Source organism: Oenanthe melanoleuca, chromosome 6, assembly GCF_029582105.1.
Source record: "Oenanthe melanoleuca isolate GR-GAL-2019-014 chromosome 6, OMel1.0, whole genome shotgun sequence".
Classification (NCBI taxonomy): domain Eukaryota; kingdom Metazoa; phylum Chordata; class Aves; order Passeriformes; family Muscicapidae; genus Oenanthe; species Oenanthe melanoleuca.
Genome location: NC_079340.1, coordinates 21,483,778 through 21,502,239, shown reverse-complemented (window position 1 = coordinate 21,502,239; position 18,462 = coordinate 21,483,778). Strand labels below are relative to the sequence as shown.

At 60.3% G+C, this 18,462-nt stretch overlaps 4 protein-coding genes across 7 annotated transcripts; 3 read left to right on the top strand and 1 right to left on the bottom strand.

The window, feature by feature from the left end:
- Positions 1-10: 10 nt before the first annotated feature.
- ANKRD2 (ankyrin repeat domain 2) lies at positions 11-2,769 on the top strand. 2 transcript variants are annotated; one of them, XM_056494888.1, is made up of 9 exons: positions 11-276; positions 668-781; positions 859-1,020; positions 1,208-1,315; positions 1,479-1,577; positions 1,806-1,904; positions 2,039-2,137; positions 2,392-2,490; positions 2,580-2,769. In XM_056494888.1, exons 1-9 carry the CDS (start codon positions 208-210, stop codon positions 2,682-2,684), a joined length of 954 nt encoding a protein of 317 aa, XP_056350863.1. In that variant the 5' UTR covers positions 11-207; the 3' UTR covers positions 2,685-2,769. The 2 variants fall into 2 exon arrangements, with proteins under 2 accessions (XP_056350863.1, XP_056350862.1); XM_056494887.1 differs by lacking the exon at positions 2,580-2,769 and having other exon boundaries at positions 2,039-2,480.
- Positions 2,770-3,491: 722 nt separating this feature from the next.
- On the top strand, positions 3,492-6,514 carry HOGA1 (4-hydroxy-2-oxoglutarate aldolase 1). Its single transcript, XM_056494635.1, has 7 exons — positions 3,492-3,809; positions 4,393-4,521; positions 4,610-4,737; positions 4,850-4,984; positions 5,157-5,253; positions 5,375-5,508; positions 6,097-6,514. Exons 1-7 carry the CDS (start codon positions 3,581-3,583, stop codon positions 6,244-6,246), a joined length of 1,002 nt encoding a protein of 333 aa, XP_056350610.1. The 5' UTR covers positions 3,492-3,580; the 3' UTR covers positions 6,247-6,514.
- A 70-nt stretch (positions 6,515-6,584) lies between these two features.
- MORN4 (MORN repeat containing 4) lies at positions 6,585-10,240 on the bottom strand. Of its 3 annotated transcripts, none has more exons than XM_056494637.1 (5): positions 10,111-10,240; positions 8,367-8,464; positions 8,126-8,240; positions 7,936-8,045; positions 6,585-7,792 (listed from the first exon to the last, which is right to left on the bottom strand). In XM_056494637.1, the coding sequence occupies exons 2-5, from the start codon at positions 8,431-8,433 to the stop codon at positions 7,644-7,646; spliced, it is 441 nt and encodes a 146-aa protein (XP_056350612.1). In that variant the 5' UTR covers positions 8,434-8,464; positions 10,111-10,240; the 3' UTR covers positions 6,585-7,643. The 3 variants fall into 3 exon arrangements, with proteins under 3 accessions (XP_056350612.1, XP_056350614.1, XP_056350611.1); XM_056494639.1 differs by lacking the exon at positions 10,111-10,240 and adding an exon at positions 9,876-10,078; XM_056494636.1 differs by lacking the exon at positions 10,111-10,240 and having other exon boundaries at positions 8,367-8,487.
- Positions 10,241-10,377: 137 nt separating this feature from the next.
- PI4K2A (phosphatidylinositol 4-kinase type 2 alpha) lies at positions 10,378-17,992 on the top strand. The gene is made up of 9 exons (XM_056494634.1): positions 10,378-11,113; positions 13,623-13,823; positions 14,071-14,202; positions 14,290-14,443; positions 15,023-15,084; positions 15,528-15,627; positions 15,885-16,018; positions 16,294-16,353; positions 16,482-17,992. The coding sequence occupies exons 1-9, from the start codon at positions 10,553-10,555 to the stop codon at positions 16,641-16,643; spliced, it is 1,566 nt and encodes a 521-aa protein (XP_056350609.1). The 5' UTR covers positions 10,378-10,552; the 3' UTR covers positions 16,644-17,992.
- The last annotated feature ends 470 nt before the right edge of the window (positions 17,993-18,462 follow it).

Below are 18,462 nucleotides of genomic sequence, written 5' to 3'. Positions count from 1 at the left end.
GTGAGCTCATGGCAAAGCTGCCCCAGTCATGTGGAGCAGCCACAGCTGTTGGTGCCCTTGGGCTGTGGGACAGAGGGGCCAGCAGCATAAAGCCCCACAGCCAGCAAAGCCGCCGGCAGCGCCAGGAGCCAGGACTGGGAACTCCCTGCCTGTGGTAGCAAGAAGAAGAGGACACATTCTGCATAGGACTGTGCGCTGCAGGCAGACATGGAGCTGGATGTGGAACGGGCCAAGGAGCTCATTGAGCAGAAGCTGGCAGAGGAGGAGAAGGAGGAGGTGGGTCCATAGGGCAGGGGAACTTTCCTAGGCTGTAGTAGGAGCCCCCATTTTACTCTGTCCATCCTTAGGGATTTGGACAAGAGGAGGCTGTCACTGACCTTGCCATCCTGGCAGATATATGAAGGTGTCCAAGGGCTCTTGTGGGGGGATCAAGTTCCCAACCCGGCAGCTCTAGCCCATGGGGCAGAACTGAGCAGCCAGCATGTGCCCAGCTTACCAAACAGGGTGGGCAGGCAAGCGCAAGCCCAAGGGCTGCCAACCACCCCGCAGAGCTCAGTGGCGAGTACAGCCATGCCCAGAGCCACCTTCCCTGGCAGGCTGAGGATGGAGGCAGTGGGGCTGCTGTGTGCCCAGACAAGACCCTGCAGCACCCACTGTGCCTGTGCAGAAACTCAAAGGGGATGGTGCACGGGAGCCGCCGGCCGTGGAGCGGATGAACACGCCTGAGCTGGAGGAGGAGAAACGCCGTGGCCCCAGGAACTGGGGTCTTGAGGCCATCAAGGTGAGTGGGTTGGGGTGCAGGGTGGCCAGGGGTGGCTGGTGACAGACAAGTCAAACGGGACACTGTGTGCTCACCAGGGCCAGGAGAAGGTGCGGAGGAGTTCAGTGGATCTGAGGCGGGAGATCATCGACGTGGGGAGCATCCAACGGCTCATCGAGCTCCGCAAGCAGCGCCGGCAGCGCCGGGCAGAGCGGGCGGCCACCCCCGAGCCTGCTCCACCACCTGAGCCCCTGGAGATTGTATGTCAGGGGGTCCCAAGGTGCGGGAGGGGGGCTGCTGGGATAGGGGCTGGACCACCCACAGTCCAGCCCTCAGGTCACCCTACCACTCAGAGACCTCTCTGGGGAAGCAGGCCAGGGGTCCTCCATGTTGTCCCCTCTCCTGCACCCCTGTGCTCCCCCAGCCCTGAGCCTGTCCCATTGCCAGGAGGGTCCTGTGGAGCCAGAGACCTTCCTGCGAGCCGCTGTCCAGGGCAAGATGCACGTCATCGAGAAGTTTCTGGCAGACGGTGGCTCCCCCGACACATGTGATGAGGTAGCATCCCTGGCAGCCACTGGTTGCCTGCAGCCTGTGCCATGCCACTAAGCCCTGCAGCCATGCCCTACCATGCCTGTGGGCAAGGGCTGGGACCCTTGGGACAGGGCTGGACGTACAGACCAGGCAGGGGAGGATGCAGCTGTATGCCAATGTCCCTCAGTTCCACCGCACAGCCCTGCACCGCTCCTCGCTGGAGGGACACGTGGAAATCTTGCAGAAGCTGCTGGACAGTGGGGCCACTGTTGACTTCAGGGACCGGGTGAGGCTGGATCTTGCTTCCACCTGCATGCTGGTCTGAGCATCTGGGTGTGTTGCAGCCAGAACTACAGCAGGGGGGCCTAGTGGGGACCCTGCAGTGGGCAGTGCTGTCCCCATCATGGAGGTGGCAGCAGGCTCTGCCAGTCCAGCTCAAGCACGGGCACCTGCTGGTGCAGGGAACAGGTAGGGTAGGGGTGTCCTCCACCATGACACAGCACTGTATGTCCAGCTGGACTGCACTGCCGTGCACTGGGCCTGCCGAGGGGGGCACCTGGATGCTGTCAAACTGCTGCAGGACCACGGGGCAGACCTCAATGTGAAGGACAAGGTGAGCAGGGCAGAGCAGGTCACATGGCTGTTCCAGGGTCAGGGGCATACCCTGCAGTACCAGAGGTGACCCTCTGTTGGGTTAGCAGGTGAGGGTGTTGATCCCCCCTGATGTCCATCTCATCCCCCCTCAAGCTGCTCAGCACACCCCTTCACGTGGCCACCCGAACTGGACACCTTGACGTTGTGGAGCATCTCATCCACTGTGGGGTGGATATCAATGCCTCAGACAGGGTGAGTGCTGCAGCCGTGCAGGCATCGCTGGGGAGCAACACACTGATCCCCCTCCCTCTGTTAACCCCTCCAAAGGCTTCCAGCCCCCACAATAGGGCGCATCTGGAAACATATCTCTGCCCTGTGGTTGCAGCCACAGCCAGATCTGGGACAGGAACAGTCCCCCTTATCTATGTGCAGGTTGGTGTGCTGGGGACTGGCAGAGGGTCCTCATCCCTGGACCACAATCTCCAGTGAAGCTGTGTCTCTTACAGGAAGGTGACACAGCTCTGCATGATGCCACACGGCTCAGTCGCTACAAGATCATCAAAACGCTGATCTTGCATGGGGCTGATATGATGGCCAAGAATGAGGTGAGCGTGTGGGGCCAGCACCGAGGCCATTTGCTGCCCCACGACGTTGTACCTCCCTGTGCCCAGCCTCTCTCTGCCCACTCTTGCAGGCTGGCAAGACCCCGACTGACCTGGTGCAGCAGTGGCAGGTGGACACACGCCAGGCACTGGAGACCAAGGAACAGCCACAGGGGGAAATGGAGGTCCCTGCATGATGACACCAGGCAGGGACCAGGGGCTGGTCTCAGCTCCAAGGAGCTGGATCCAGACAAGACTTTCCTGTGTCAATAAAAGTTAGCAAAGAGCAGCATTTGGCTCCAGGTGGCTTTGAGGTTGGGCAGGCTGCACCAGAGTTGATGGCCCTGGGAAAGCTGTGTTATCCTGGGAGCAGAGTTATCTGGCAGCATGATGAGCCCTGTCGCTTATCACTAGGACTCAAGTATTGGTGACTCCAAGTGGTTCAAGGGCAGGACTCCTCACTGCAGGACACCAATTGCTCACAGTCCTTCAGAGTTCCACCTGGGCAAGCTCAGGGAGGAAAAATACATGGAGGACAGCTCAACCTGAGTCCATGTTGTGCTGGAGGCTGGGGCTGTGCCAGAGAGCAGCAGCTGTACCCATACTGGACAACCCTCTGTGGGGTTGGATGGCTTCTTGTCCTTCTGCCTTTCCTGCTGCAGCCATTCCTGGGGAACACGTGGTCCCTTTGCACACATGCTGAGTGCAGTGCTCACTGCTCCCTATATGGAAACGCTCACACTCACCCGTTTACAGGAGACCCTACACTGACAGCTGGGTCAGGTGATCCCTGACCAAAGCCCTGGCCCTGCTTACAATGACTGATCTTTCCCTGGCCTTGCAGCCCAGCCCTGCATGAGGCAGAGGGCTGGCAAGCAGAAGGGAAAACACGGCCGCAGTGGCCAAAGCTCACCTGGAGGGACTCTGAGCTCCTAGCAGCCATCTCCTGAAGGGGGAAGAACATCCTGAGGTCATCTGGTACAACCCCCATGTCATCTGCCCAGCAGGGCTGCAGGTCCCTCACGTGCCCCGTCAAACATTAACAGCCCCTCGGCAAGGCAAGCAGCACAGCCTGCAGCAGCACCCAGCCACCATGGCATTCAGCAGCCTCCTCACCTCCTCCCTCCGGCCCGCCCTGGCAGCTCTGCGCTGGGCAGCCCGCAGCCAGCGCCGGGGGCTCAGCACTGCCCGGGGATCAGAGCCCTCACTCAATCTTGGGGGCATCTTCCCACCCCTGGCCACCCCTTTCTCACCCACACAGGAGGTGGACTATGCCCAGCTGGAGGGGAACCTGCGCCGCTATGCCAGCATCCCTTTCCGAGGTAAGCGCTGCCCGCTGTTCTCCACGCAGGCTCCCTCAGATCCCTGCCTGCCACACAGGCAGCATGCAGGCAGCCTGCCAGCTTCCCAAGGGTGCTCAGCCTCCAGCTGCACTTTGCTCTGGGGCTGGCAACCCCTCGGGTCACCCACCTTGCATGGCACGTCCCCAGGCACACAAGTGTGTCCTTGCACAGCCCCACCACACGCTAGCACGTGCTTGCACACACACTCCGCACGTGCAGGCTTGCACACGTGCTCCACACATAGCTGCAGGCTTGAACCTATGCACTGTACTCCCTTGCACACTCAAAAATCTGTGGGACATGTATCTGTTGATTGCCAAGGATGGATAGATGATAGGAAAGGAGCTGCAGAAGAGGCTCACAAGGATGTTCCCCAGAGACTCCTCTCTTCTGGCCAGGAGGCTGGGACTGCAAGGACACAGGCAGGAGAGGGCACACTGTGGGCTGCGGAGCTCTGCCCGGGTGCCAGCAGCAAAGAAGAGAGTGAGAGTAACAGGCACCTGATTGTCCTGGCACCCTTCTCCTGTGCCTGAGCCCTGCCTTCCCCACATCTGTGTTCCAGGGCTGGTGGTGCTGGGCTCCAACGGGGAGTATCCATACCTGGCACCCCGTGAGAGGGTGGAGGTGGTGAGCTGCGTGCGCCGGGCTCTGCCCAGGGACCGCTTGCTGCTGGCTGGCTCGGGCTGTGAATGTGAGTGCCTGTATGGGCAGTGTGGGGGGCAGTGCAGGGGCCATGTGTCCCCCCTGGAGCACCCCTCACCCCTTTGCCTCCTCCCCAGCCACTCAGGCCACTATTGAGCTGACAGTCAGCATGGCAGAGGCAGGGGCTGATGTGGCGCTGGTTGTGACACCCTGCTATTACCGGGGGTCCATGACCACTGCTGCCCTGGTCCATCACTACACAGAGGTGAGCTGTGTCCAGTGCTGCCAGCAACCCCAGCTGGGGCAGCAAGACACACATGTCCAGTGTATCCCCAACCCACCCCAGCTACTGAAATCTGCTTGGCTGCCACCTGCAGGTTGGCGACGCGTCCCCCATCCCTGTGGTGCTGTACAGTGTCCCTGCCAACACTGGCCTGGACCTGCCCATGGAGGCTGTCATCACCTTGGCTCAGCACCCCAACATCATTGGGATCAAGGACAGCGGTGGGGACGTGAGTGGGGCAGGACTTTCCCAGGGCTGCTTACCACCAAACCTGGACCTAAGCTGGGAACAGGGAACTGGGACTTGCAGCCCTTCCCTGGAGCCCAGGGCTGCCAGGAGGCAGCCTGCAGCAAGGGGCACTGGGTGATGCCTGCCCCAGGGCATAGCATGTCTCTCCCCAGATCACTCGCATGGGGCTGATGGTCTACAAGACAAGGCAGGAGGATTTCCAGGTGCTGGCAGGATCAGCCAGCTTCCTGCTGGCAAGCTATGCTGTGGGTAAGTGCAGCTGCCCATCCTTAGCTGGGGGCACTGCCTGGGGGAGGCAGGTGAGAGACTGGGAAGGTCTGGCTAGGCACAGCATGCTGAGCTGCCAGTGTGTGTATCCTGGTGTCTCTAGGTGCCTCTGGGGGTGTGTGTGCCCTCGCCAATGTTCTGGGTGACCCACTGTGTCAGCTGGACCACCTGTGCCGCAAGGGCCAGTGGCAGGAGGCCCGTGACCTGCAGCACCGCCTCATTGAGCCCAACATGGCGGTGAGCAGGCAGAACCCCTGGGATGCTGAGGGGAGGGGGTGCCAGGCCATTATAGACACAAAGAATGGAAGTCCCTGGGGCTACAGTGGGTAGAGGGGTGGTTCAAGGGGACAGGATGGCACAGCACCTTGGCCAGCAAGCCAAGACGAGCTTGAGATGAGAAGGTGGGAAGTGCCAGCCCTGTCCTGTTAAAGAACAGCCTTAATACAGCCAGTCCACTGGCACTGGGCACTGCCTGACCCTCTGTGAGAGCCTTGCTGGCTATTTATAGGCAGCAGTGTATGGGCAGGAAGAGCTGCTCCTTCCTGGGCCCCTCACTCATCCCACTGTGGGTGGCCTGTCCCTTCTACAGAGTCCAATGTGCCACAGAGCTCCTGTGCAGAGTCTTGTGCAGGTGTGCTCTGCACCCCCACCCCACAGTAAGCACTCCATGGGGTGCTGCAGCCACCTCACAGCCTGCCAGCCCTGCAGCCCCACATGGGGAGTGATGGCGAGCAAAGGAGCAGGGGCTGCCCAGCAGAGCCCAGAGACTGTGCTGGCCCATGGGAGCCAGAAAGCCTCCACGCCCGCCCTCCCTCCCTCCCACAGGTCACCCGCCGGTTTGGGGTCCCGGGGCTGAAGAAGGCCATGGAGTGGTTCGGCTACTATGGAGGTCCCTGCCGTGCACCCCTGGCCCCTCTGAGCCCTGCCCAGGTTGAGGAGCTGAGGAGCACCTTCAGTGCCAATGGCTGGTTGTGAGGTGTTCTCCATGTGCCCCTTCCCACACCGGGAAGGGACAGGAGTCAGAGACCCTGGGAGCTGGGAACATCTTGGGGATGCTGGGAGGTGGCCAGGAGAGGGCTGCCCATGTTACTCTTTCCCATTGGACAGGGCTGCACTGGCAAAGTGGGTAGAGGAGGGCAACCCCAGGCCAGCCTGCATCCCTGCCAGGCCCCAGGGTCCTGTTGTCTTCGTCTGGGAAGGGGTGGATCCTTGTGCCATGGATAAACCTGCCATCTCCTCTCTGTGTCTGCAGTCCTGTCTGTGCAAGGCCCCCATGCCATCCCTACTCCCAGCAAAAAAGACATGGCACGGTGTTTGGCAACATGGTTTACTCAGCTGAGGCCCGTGCAGGCAGCAGCACAAGGCAGGGTCACAGCAAGGCACGGGACCCGGAGCAGACAGAGACTGGCAGGGAGGGCACGGTCCCTGCAGCGCCGGGACCCTGTGCCACAGCCAGCCAGACCGCACCGGGGGGGACGGTGAGCATGCAGTGGGGAGATGAAGGATGCATGTGGGGGGCAAAGTGGGGAACTGTGTGCCCCACGCCTGCCCCTATGCCATACCTCTATCCCCTCCCACCCTGCCCTGGCCCCCACAGCCCTGCTCGTGTCCCTCATTCCAGGCTCCAGCTGACCCTTCTGCTCGCTCACCATTGCTGCCATCCTCCACCAGCGTGCAGCAGACATGTGTCAGGCTGGGTACTCCCCAGTCCCTCTTGGTGGGGATGCTGCTGCTGATGTCCCCAAGGCAGTGGGTGGATGGGTGGATTGGCACAGGGATGAGGGGAACACAGCCTATTGGCTGGCCCTGAGAGCAGGCTGGGCTCTCTGAGGACACAGTATCACTGTACCCTGGGCATGCAGGGGGATGGTCAGTCACCCAGAGCTGAGGGTGCAGCCCACAGTATGCCCGGGGTGCCCACTCTGCCCCCAGGGCAGCAAAGTGAGCCAGGAGCTGCCCCTCTGGGACACGTGGCTTGGTCAGCAGCTTCCAGCCAAGGCACCCTGGCAGTGGGGTCAGGGACCAGTCTCTACCCCCTTCTCCAACCTCTGCAGCTGGCTAGCAGCCATACTGTTCCACAGTCTTCCCGGGGAAAGAGGGGCCAAGCCCCTGTCACCCTGTCCTTCTGCTGCTCCAGCAGGTGCCAGGGCTACAGCCAGAAAGAGAAGGCACCACGGCTGCCCCAGGGCACTTGGGTGGAGAGCAGAGGGTCCCATCCCCTCCAGCAGCAAGGGCTTGGCAGGAGGACGCTTGGAAGGGATGAAGGGCAGAAAGGCATCCAGAAGTGCCAGTTCCCTTCTCCAGGGCCAGCAGGGCCAGGCAGTGCCCAAGTAGGGGGTCCCTGCTCTGGTGGTAGGGGATGTGGGGCACCATCACGCTGTCAGGCTGTGGGCAGACTTGGAGGCACCCTGGGCCCTCTGGATGATGGCCGTGCACTTCTCCCGCCGCAGCAGCTTGTTGTTCTCAAAGAAGCCCTCGTTGCGGGGCACGCCATGGGAGCCATCAGGGAAGGTCAGGAGCCCTGGGGACGGGAGGGAAGGGCTGAGAGTGAAGAGGCAGGGAGCTGCACTCACTGGGGATGGGGCCAGGGAAGCAGGGCATGCTGGAAAGGGCTGTGCTGAGCAGGGGCCGTGCAGATGCCTGCACCATGGCACCAGCACTCACCGAAGCCATACACGCGCCCGCCCTTGAACTCGCCCTCAAAGGTCATGTTGTCACAGCGGGTGAAGACTCCAACGCCATTGAACTTGCCTTGCACAAACTCCCCCTCATACCTGTGTGGGATGATCCCCTGAGGCAGCAGCTCCCCACACCAAGTGGGAATGCCTGGGGAGGTGTATGCAGGAGTGCCCACCTGGAGCCATCAGAGAAGGTGAGCACACCGCAGCCGTGGAAGAGCCCGTTCTCAAAGTGCCCCACGTAAGCAGTGCCATCAGCAAATGTCAGCTGTCCAATGCCGTGCCTGCGACCTAGAGAGAGCAGAAACGGGCAGCACTGGACAGATGTGGGACCTGCCCCAGTTGAAGCTGAGCAGAGATGTGGGGTTTGCTTGTCCCCCAGCACAGGTGGCACCGTTCCCTCCTGCCACATCTCACCTTCTTTCCACTCGCCGCGGTACTCCTCCCCGCTGGAGTAGGTGAAGGAGCCTTTGGTGAGGGTCATGGCAACAGTCTCCGGCACAGCAGGACAAGAGCTGGCAGGGAGAGGCATAGAGAGCTGCTGGGCAGGGACAGCAGCTCAGCTTGCCCAGTGCCCTTGCATCCTCTCAGCTCGCAGAGAGGAGCCTGTCTGCCCTGGGGACAGCTTTGCTAGGGCACAGCACAGACGAGGACATGACCCAGGAGCACAGTTGCCCTGCCCAGGCTCTGAAACCCCAGCCGCCAGGTTCGGGTTGCTGCCCGCCCCACTGCAGGGCTCAGGGAGATGTGAGCCCACGCGGGTCACAGCCCTGTGAAACGTGAGTGAGTGGCAGGAAGAGGAGTGTGGCAGGAACTGGCTGCCTCTCTCATGGCACTCCAGCAGTACCCCAGAGGTCCTGCACAGTGCAGACTCAGGCCAGGCACCACTCTCAGTTCTGCTGGGGCAGTTCCAGGCAGAAACAAGCATTTTGGAGAGGAGATGCTTGCTGGACTGTGTTCAGTGGCAGTTTTCTGGAGAGGGAACAGAGAGGTTGTGGGGTTTCCAGATTCAGCATCAAGAATGGGCAGAGCCAGCTCAACCCCAGGTATGAGAGGTCACTCCTCCTAAGAGGAACAGCAGATATAGGATCCTGTGGCTTCAGGTCTTTGCTTGGCTACCCAGGGTTTGCAAACCTGCCTGCCAACAGCAAGCAGCCCCTGAAGCCCTGCACACCTCACAGAACCCTGCCAGGCAGCACAGCTCTCCCCAGCACACAGGGAAGCCACCAGAATAGAGACAGCCCCACAGGTGGGCTGGGCGCTGCCGCTCCAGCAGCTGCCGATGCAGCTCAGGCAGTGCCTGCAATGGGAAGGGCATCCCAGCATCTAAGCGGGGTCTATCTGCCCACAGCCAGCTGTGCATCACCCAAGAGGTGGGTACTGGACCACATGAACCAGCAGGACGCGGCACTCAGGAGCACAACAGGAACTTGCCAGGGCTTTGTGTACAGAGAAATGGCCCCAGCGAAGGCGAACAGCGACTGAAGAGTGCTCTCTGCTGATGGGAGGGACGGGAGCGCATCGCCGGCTCCCACCCTGCAGCCCGCCCGGCCATGCCAGGCGGAGGAAAGGGTGCTACGGCGGGCTGTGAACCAGGCCAGCATGGGCTGTGACACTTCACCCGGAGGACAGCACCCCACGAGCACTCCAGCCGCCCGCGCTGGGCTCCCAGCACCCCGAGCCTGCACGTACCGCGCCCGTCGCAAACAGGGACAGCGCGCCCGAACCGCACAGCGGCCGAGGGGTGCACGGCCCCGCGGAACCACACATCCCCGGCAAAGGCACGGACATCGGCCCGCGGGGGATGCACACACCCCACCTGAGGAGCGCGTCCGGGGGCGTGACCGCGCCCGCGGGTGATGCACACGAACCCCGATATACCGATACCCCGCCGTGTCTCTGTCCCCGCGGGTGATGCACCCGCACCCCGATGTACCGATACCCCGCCGTGTCTCTGTCCCCGCGGGCGATGCACTCGCGCCCCGCCGTGTCCGTGCACTCGCGGCTCATGCACCCACAGCGCGGTGTGTTCATGCACCCACGACTGATACACGCACGCCCCACCACCGGGACACGAGTGACGATGCTCAGCGGACCCGGTGCGTGCCCAGGAGTGGGGCGGGCGGGGCGGGCGGCGCAGGAACCCGCGGCCCGCGCTCACCTGGCTCCGCGCTGTCCACCGACACCGCTCCCCACCACGTCCCGCCGAGGGGCGGTGGCCGCCACCGCCCCTGCCAGCACCCCTCCCCGCCGGGCGGTGCCACGCCGCCAGCGTCCATCCCCACTCACCATTGGCTGTTTCCATGGCAACCACTAGCAACGCGACTGTTCATTGGCCAGCTGCCCAGCACGCCCTCGCCGGCCGCCATCTTTGTGTGGGGCAAGGAGCTCTCCATCGTGGGCGTGGCTGCAGAGGGGCAGCGCCCTCGCCCTGCCGCCATCTTTTGAAGGGCAGCAATGGGCACGGCCGCTCCAGAGCGTCCATCTTTATGTAGGGCACTGCCGCCAGCCGCCGCGGCGGTGTACGGGCGGCGAACACACCCTGGCCTCCCCGAACGAACGGCGCAAGACGCGAGAGCTGCCGAGCTCGCTCCAGCGGCAGCATGGCCGCAGCCGCCCCCGCGTTTCCGGCCGAGCGGGGCGTGGCGAGAAGGGCGGAGGAGCGGCCGGCGGGGTGTGGCGGGGGGCGGAGCGGCCCCGGGGGTGCCGTGACGCGGACGGAAGCGGAAGCGGTAGCGGCTGCACGGCGGAGCCCGGCGGGCGGCGCGATGGACGAGACGAGCCCGCTGGTGTCGCCGGAGAGGGCGCAGGGCCCCGACTACGGGCTGCCGGGGGGCGCCGTGCGCGCCCTCCCGCCCGCCGCGCCCCCGCCGCCCTCCCCTCCCGGCTCCCCTGGTGGCCGCGACCGCGAGCGGCAGCCGCTGCTGGAGCGCGGGGCGCGGGGCCCGGCGGCGGCGCAGGCCCAGGCGCAGGCCCAGGCGGCGGCGGCGGCGGCGGCAGCGGCGGCAGCGGCGGCCGCGCAGCGAGAGCGCAATGACTTCCCCGAGGATCCAGAGTTCGCCGACGTGGTGCGGCGGGCTGAGCTGGCCAGCGAGCGCGGCATCTTCCCCGAGCGCATCTCGCAGGGCTCCAGCGGCAGCTACTTCGTGAAGGATCCGCAGGGGGTGAGCTGGGCTTAGCCCCGCGTGGCCGACCCGGGGGTGGGGCGGCCCCCGTCCCTCCGGAGGGGTGGTGGGAGCGGCCGGAGCTGCTCTGAGCCTCCCCAGGGACAAGTACACTGGGACCAGCAGCGAGAGTGCGGGGGAGCAGTGTCCAAGTGCTGATTCAACCTCATCTGCGGCTTTGTGCCCAAAGAGGAAGGTCATCCCCTCCCGCAGGTCCGTACATCAGCATCTGAACATAGTGTGTCCAGTCTCAGGGCTGTGACTCTGTGTGCTGAACTGGTTTTAGCCTGTTTTTTTGAACTGAGTGAGATATTTGTTTGTGGCCGTGTGGTTGGCATAGTGGAGACAGAGTCCTTGGCGTGTAGCTGGTCCCCTATAGACCTGGTCAGCTGTGTGGCAGCCGTCTTTGTGCCACTGACGGGATGAGTGTGCAGCACAGGCTGGCTTGTCTTGTGACCTGCTGCTCCCTGCCCAATTACTTGAGCTGGTGCTGTTTCCTGTGACTCCCTTACCACATGGATGCTTCCAGGGAAGCAGGAGTGAGCTTTGTGGTCTCTGGTGTGTCCTAGTTTTGCCTCTCTGGGTGAAAGCTGGTGCCTGGAAACTGTGGCAGGCAGCTCCCAGCTCAGCTTATGGCGTGTGGGGAAATAACACTTGTGCCACCGCCTGGCTCCCTCCTATTGCCCAATATGAGACTTGGAGTGGGCAGCCAGACGAGCTGACTGGGGATTGCAGCTTGTAGGCTGTCTGGGTGTAGAAGAACCAAGCTCAAGGACAGCTGCTGGAACATGAGTGTGAAGAGCCAAAGTCTGTGTACTGCTGGTGTTGTCAGCTGGCAAGCCCCTTAGATTATTCTGCTGTCGGCAAACATGGTGTGTGACTGGTTGCTGTGATTGCTGCCCAGGGTTACCAAAAACATCCCACTGTTGGCATGGGAGAGAGTGTGTCACGTAGATATTGTGGGCAGCAGGGGGAAGACATTGGGGGGAAGAACTTTCCTCTTTGATTGTTTCCCTTGAGGCTACTAAGGCCTGAGTTGTTCCAGTTGGGCTGTGCTGCCCAGCCCCAGTGGTTATGATCACCCCACTGCTAGCTGCTCCTCTGTGCTGGCCGGGCTCCCTGTGCCTTGCTGCTGGCACCAGGCAGACCTGTTTTCCCTGTCAGTGCTGCTCTCAGCACGGGTCTGTCTGGAAGGGGATGCTGTTCTGCCAGGCCTCTGGTTTCCGCTTCCATGCTGTCCCTGCCTGGCTGGGCCTTGCTCTGCTGGAGTGGTTCCATGGAGCACAGGGCTTGATGCTGCCAGAGCTCCTGACAGGGCTCTTTGTGGGCTTATATCCAAGGATGGGTTGACAGTCATGTGACAGCCCTGTGGGGCTGGTATGAGGGATTGCCTTCCTGCCTGCCTTGGGAAAGTGGTTCTACCATGTGATCTGGACATGGCTCAAGTGATCCTCTTCCCTCAAACCCCTCCTTTCTGTCTTCCTGCTAGACAAAACCTTGGTTCTGCTTGCTCTGGCCTGGCTTTTGGCCCCTGACAGACTGAGATTGCATTGAGGTTCCCTGCTGAAGCACTGGGACTCATCTTCTACTTCCACATTCTGGCATGAGCTCAGCTTGGGGAAGTGATGCCCACTCAGGCCAGGGATAGCCGTAGCTTTGGGGAGAAGGCCTGGTTGCATGTGCTGCTGAGTCACACCAGAGCAGGGACTTCTAGCCCCCCAGAGATGCCTGACTTGTGGGGCCTTGCGCCTATCCCAGCCCTTCTCTCTTCTATGTGCCATGGCAACGCTGGCTCAGTGGTGGTGCAGTTGCCCCACACAAGGCTTCTGTGGCCTCTGTGGCAGTGGGGTACCCATGCTGCTGTCCTCACTGTTGGGTTGGTGTATGCAAGGCTGGATTGAAGGGCTGGGAGTGCTGCTGGTACCAGCTGGTGCCCAGTTTTTGAGTTCCCTGTGCTCTCTCATCCACAGTGTATCCAGAGAGCCAACCCTTCTGCTAGACCCTCCAGCACCGAGCCCTTGGCTTCTCAGGGGTCCTGCAGGTGCTCAGCTGTGGTCAGTTTGGGATCAGTTCTGTTCAATGAATTTTTGAGCCAGGGCAGGAATTGCTATCCCTGTCCCTTTTCTGTGTGGACATAATGACGATGAGCAGTAGCTCTCCCCAGCCATCCAAAGGTCACGGGAATGAGACCAATGTGTTTACCAGGAGACTGCATCATCGCTGGTAATTTTTTTGGATCCATTTTTTTGGATGCATGTTAGATATAAAGGTCTCTCTCTGGGCAGCACCCTGCTCTTGTGAAATGGGGTACTGACTGGAGGGGGGTTCTTCCCAGCTCTGCCCACCTCCCTCCCAGGAGCTGTGGGGTTTTGCCTGGTTCCAGGAGGCTGGTTATTATCCTAATGAGGGGCAGTTCTGGGCCTGTTTCATAGTGTCCCTGCTATGGGCTGGGAAGATGTCCCATCTCTGCCAACTTCCTGGACTCAGCCCTCTTCTCTCCCATTCACAGAAAATCATTGGCGTCTTCAAGCCCAAGAATGAGGAGCCATACGGGCAGCTGAACCCCAAGTGGACCAAGTGGCTGCAGAAGTTGTGCTGCCCGTGCTGCTTTGGGAGAGACTGCCTTGTCCTGAACCAGGGTTACCTGTCAGAAGCAGGTGCCAGCCTGGTAGACCAGAAACTGGAACTCAACATTGTTCCCCGCACAAAGGTGAGGGAACAGCTGCTGGGGTCTTGTTCTGGGGAGGCTTTTGTGTGCTTCCACACAGCTCTGCTTGCACCTTATCTTGTGGCACTGCTGACCTAGGAGATCTAGTGCTCTAGACTGGGACTGTTCCTGCTCAAACCATGGGGATCCTTGTGCTTGGCAGAGCTGTGGGAAATGCTGTGTCTTGGTTTTATCAGGCAGTGCTGTGACTTGTCAGAGGGCCCTGCTGACTGTGCTCATGTCCCTCCAGGTGGTGTATCTGGCCAGTGAGACCTTTAACTACAGTGCCATAGACAGGGTGAAGTCCCGAGGAAAGAGGCTGGCCCTGGAGAAGGTGCCGAAAGTTGGCCAGCGCTTCAACCGCATTGGTCTGCCACCCAAGGTAGGGCTGCCAGCCTCCATGCCTGCCTGTTGGCACCTCCCTGGCCTCTGTGGCCTTCTGTAATGCAGCCTGTAATCCTTGCTTCAGGTGGGCTCCTTCCAGCTCTTTGTGGAAGGCTACAAGGATGCAGATTACTGGCTGCGGCGGTTTGAAGCCGAGCCGCTCCCAGAGAACACCAATCGGCAGCTGCTGCTGCAGTTCGAGCGGCTGGTGGTGCTGGATTACATCATCAGGAACACAGGTAGGGCCAGCTTCCTGGCACTGGATGCTGCCTGCTCCTTCATGTCCTTACCATGCTGGAGAAAGGGGAGGGAGATAAGGTCTGGTGTCTTTTCCCTGCACCCGAAACTCCTCTCCCCTTAGTTGCTGCTGGGTGACATCTGCCTCTCGGTAGAGTGCAGCTGCTGGGCTGCTCACCACCTGAAGCTCTGGCTGCTGGCCAATTTATTGCAGGCCTGGATCTACCACAGTGCTGAGGTAAAAGTTTTCCAGCTGTGAGGATCCAGGAACATCCAGAAATCCAGCACCTAACTGTACCCCTGTATCCCATTTTACACCCTGTGTTCCTGAGTTTCTGCCAAGCTGGAAGGGATTGAGGTTGCACGCTGGGGCTTGCAGGTTGACCTTTCTCTTGGGAGCTGGCAATATGTGGACCTCTAGGGCTGCTTGTGAGGGGCTGCTTCCCAAGCAGCAAGTTTAAGGGCTGTGGGAGTTTGTGCCTAAAATGTATCTGTCTCTGGGTCAGAGGAGGACTAGTCTTCTGCCCAGCATGGTGCAGGGAGGCCCTGGTGCTAAGACAGCTGGTTTTACCTCCTTGCAGATCGGGGCAATGACAACTGGCTCATCAAGTATGACTGTCCCCTGGACAGCGCGGGTGTGCGGGTGAGTGACTTCTCCTGCTCAGGGGCAACACAGGGACTTTGCTCCTGAAAGCTGCCTGCTTGGCAAGCAGGACAGGAATTTCCCATCTAGCTTGGGTTTCCAAGTGTGCTGAGGCCTGATCTTGTCTCCTGGGCCTTTTGTTACTTTTTGTGTTTGTGGCTTAGTGGGACTTCATGAGGATACAGCTGAACTCTGTGGGGGAAACTGGTGTTGCTGGACCTTGGAGTGGGGTCTGAGAGGGAAACAGCTTTGTCCCCCTTCCCACCCAAAGCAGACTGTGCTTCCCTGTGGTTAACCACAGGCTCTTGCATGTAGCATGGCAAGAGGCTGCTGTGTCTCTGTGATAGCCAGGGCAGAGATCCTGACAGTGGGGCTGGAGGGAGTAGGAGAAGAACTGTTCCTGCTGGGAGGACCTCCTTGTGACATGCTTCACTTCCTTCCAGGACAGCGACTGGGTGGTGGTGAAGGAGCCCATCATCAAGCTGGCTGCTATAGACAATGGTTTGGCCTTTCCCTTGAAACACCCGGACTCCTGGAGAGCATGTGAGTCCCTCAGGCTAAACCAAGGCATCATGGCGAGCCCTACAACTTCATGCTTGAGCATCTTCCTCAAGGGCTGTAGAGGAGAGAGCTAGGGCTGTGCCTCTGAAACTTCTGGGTTCATGGGTAGTTCCTCAGCAGATACTGTAGAAGGCAGATGCTGGACCCTGTGTCCCAGATGCAAGGAATCTACCACCCAGGGGCATGTGGCACCATGCGTTGCTTTCCCCAATTCTAATGTCTCCTGCTTCCTTCCACAGATCCGTTCTACTGGGCATGGCTGCCCCAGGCCAAAATCCCCTTTTCACAAGAGATCAAGGACCTGATTCTTCCCAAGATCTCAGACCCCAACTTTGTCAAGGACTTGGAGGAAGATTTGTATGAGCTCTTCAAGGTGAGCTGGAGGAGTGGGTGAAGATTATGTGGGAGGAGGAAAATGGGAGTGGTGTTGGGGAGCTCCCTGTCAAGGTTGCAGGGACAGAAAGGTGGTCAAGCTCCTGACAGTGTTTCTAGGCTGAGGCACATCAGGGTTATCCTTCTTCCAGGAGCTGAAGATTCAATTGAGAGAAGCAGGAAGCCCATGGGACAGGACAGGGGAATAAGCATTTTGTTCATAGCATGAAGCAGTGAGTGAATCTCGTTGTATTCTTTGCTCTCTCTCTCTTGCAGAAAGACCCCGGCTTTGATAGAGGACAGTTTCACAAGCAGATTGCTGTCATGAGAGGCCAGGTAAGCTGTGCATAGGGAAAACAGATGGATGAGGTAGGAATACTTGTCCTGCCTTTGTATCAGGAAGGGTGCTGGAGTGGATGCTCTTTGGCAGGGCATATCAGGCAGTGCTCTGTTGTGCCATACAGATCCTGAACCTGACTCAGGCGTTGAAAGATGGGAAGAGTCCACTGCACCTGGTTCAGATGCCACCTGTGATTGTGGAAACAGCGCGTTCCCACCAGCGCTCCACCAGTGAGTCCTACACGCAGAGCTTCCAGAGCCGGAAGCCTTTCTTCTCATGGTGGTAGCTGTGGGAGCCACAGGCAGGGCTTGGCCACCTCGGACTAGCACTGCGAGAGGAGCTGGGCCACTGCTGGGACTCGACCTTCAGCATAGAGCGAGCAGATGCGGCTGGAAGAACCTGCAGCTGAACTGGAGGAGCCAGGCAGATTGGGCATGGTGCCTCCCTAGCTCCACTGGAGCTTGGTGCCCTGCCTGGGGCAGAGGCCAGGGGGAGGTGTGGGAATCTGCCAGGAACTGTGGCATGGTTGGGACCCTGCTCCTGCCTCTGTTCCTTGGCCTGCATGCGGTTCTGAGCACCCCTGCTTGGGGCTGGGAGGAACAGGCTACCTGAGCCAGGATCCGTCCAGCCCTTTCACCAGCCACTGGCCCTTTTTTTTTTCCCCACCATGCCAGCTGCCAGGCTGGGAAGGCCTTTAGCAGGTGATACCCCCTCTGTTTCCCTGAGGGTGTGCTGTACTCCTCCACTGTCCCTCCGCTGCCCCAACCCCGTGCACGCTGCTTTCCTCAGGGGGAGTTCCTGCCGCCCACTGGTGTAGCGGGGACCGCAATGAACGGTTGTTCTCTGGCTAGAGGCTCGAGGAGGGGACATAAGAGGGACAACACATGGTATTGGCTTGGGTGCTGTTAGACAGTAAGGGGAAAAAGGTGCTGGCTTGTCCCTGTGAAGAGCAGGTGGCTTTGCAGAGCTCTCCCATGGGAGCTCTCCCCTTCTGCCCCAGTCCATTTCTCCTGCCTGGTCTCCATGGCTGCTCTCGCTTGACTTTTTCCCCTCTCCCAGCAAGCTTCCTGGCTGCTGTGCAGCCAGCATGGTGCCAGCCTTGTCTGTGCCTAGGGACCCTCTGAGGGGCAGGGGCTGCCAGGGAAGGGCCAGAGGGGCTATTCCACCACATGGGTGGGAGCACTGGGGAACCAGCATGGACTCCTGGCTGCCCTGGAGCTGACAATCTCGTAGGCCTGCTGTGCGTGGGGGAGGCAAGGAGCCCCTCCCTCATCAGCAGCTGCTGAGTTGTATAAAATAGCACCAGGGCTGCTGCCTACACCTGCTTGCCTTGAGCTCTGAACTTCTCAGGCTGCTGGGGAAAAGTCAGTGTTGGGTCTTGTTGTCCTGTTAGCCCATCTTTGGGGAGTGAGAGGGATGGAGGCAGGTGAACCTGGGAAGGCAGAGCAGCTGCTTTTCTCTTGCAATGGGAAGGGGGCTCAGCACTGCCTGTATAAGCACAGAGGGGACAGCAGTGGAGATCCCAATTCCCCAGCCAGGCCCGGCTGCATTTGACTGACCCAAAATGTATTGTTCTAATGCACTGTAGAAATGTATGTAATGTATTTAAACCATGAATAACAGAGCTGCCATTCAGCTGGCTACATCTGCGTCTCTGCAGCACCCTAGAGCAGGTCGGGGCTCCTCAGCCTATGGCTGGTATCCATATGTACCTGCACAGGGATGCACTAGCCTCCTGCAACTGCTGGAGATGCTGCAGGACAGAGTCCCTTTCCTGTGTGCTCATGCTGGGCATTGAGGGCAACTAGCTGCCCAGGCTGTCCCTTGGCATCCTGTGTCTGCAGGCCCTGCTTCAGTCTCTCCTGGGCCCAGTGGCTCTTGGAGAAGGGAGCTCTGGAAGCTGGAGATGAGGCTGCCCAGCTGCCACTTCTTTTTGAAGAGGCTACATTCAGACTTCAAGGCTGCTTTCTGCAGCTCCTTCTCCTTCAGCCACAGGAACAGGCCTGGAGCTTTGCTCTTTTGGCAGCGAGGCTGGATACCTCCTGCTTCAGCTCCTTCAGATTCAGAAGGTCCCCCATGGCTTCTCCGTTTCCTGGGTGCTATAC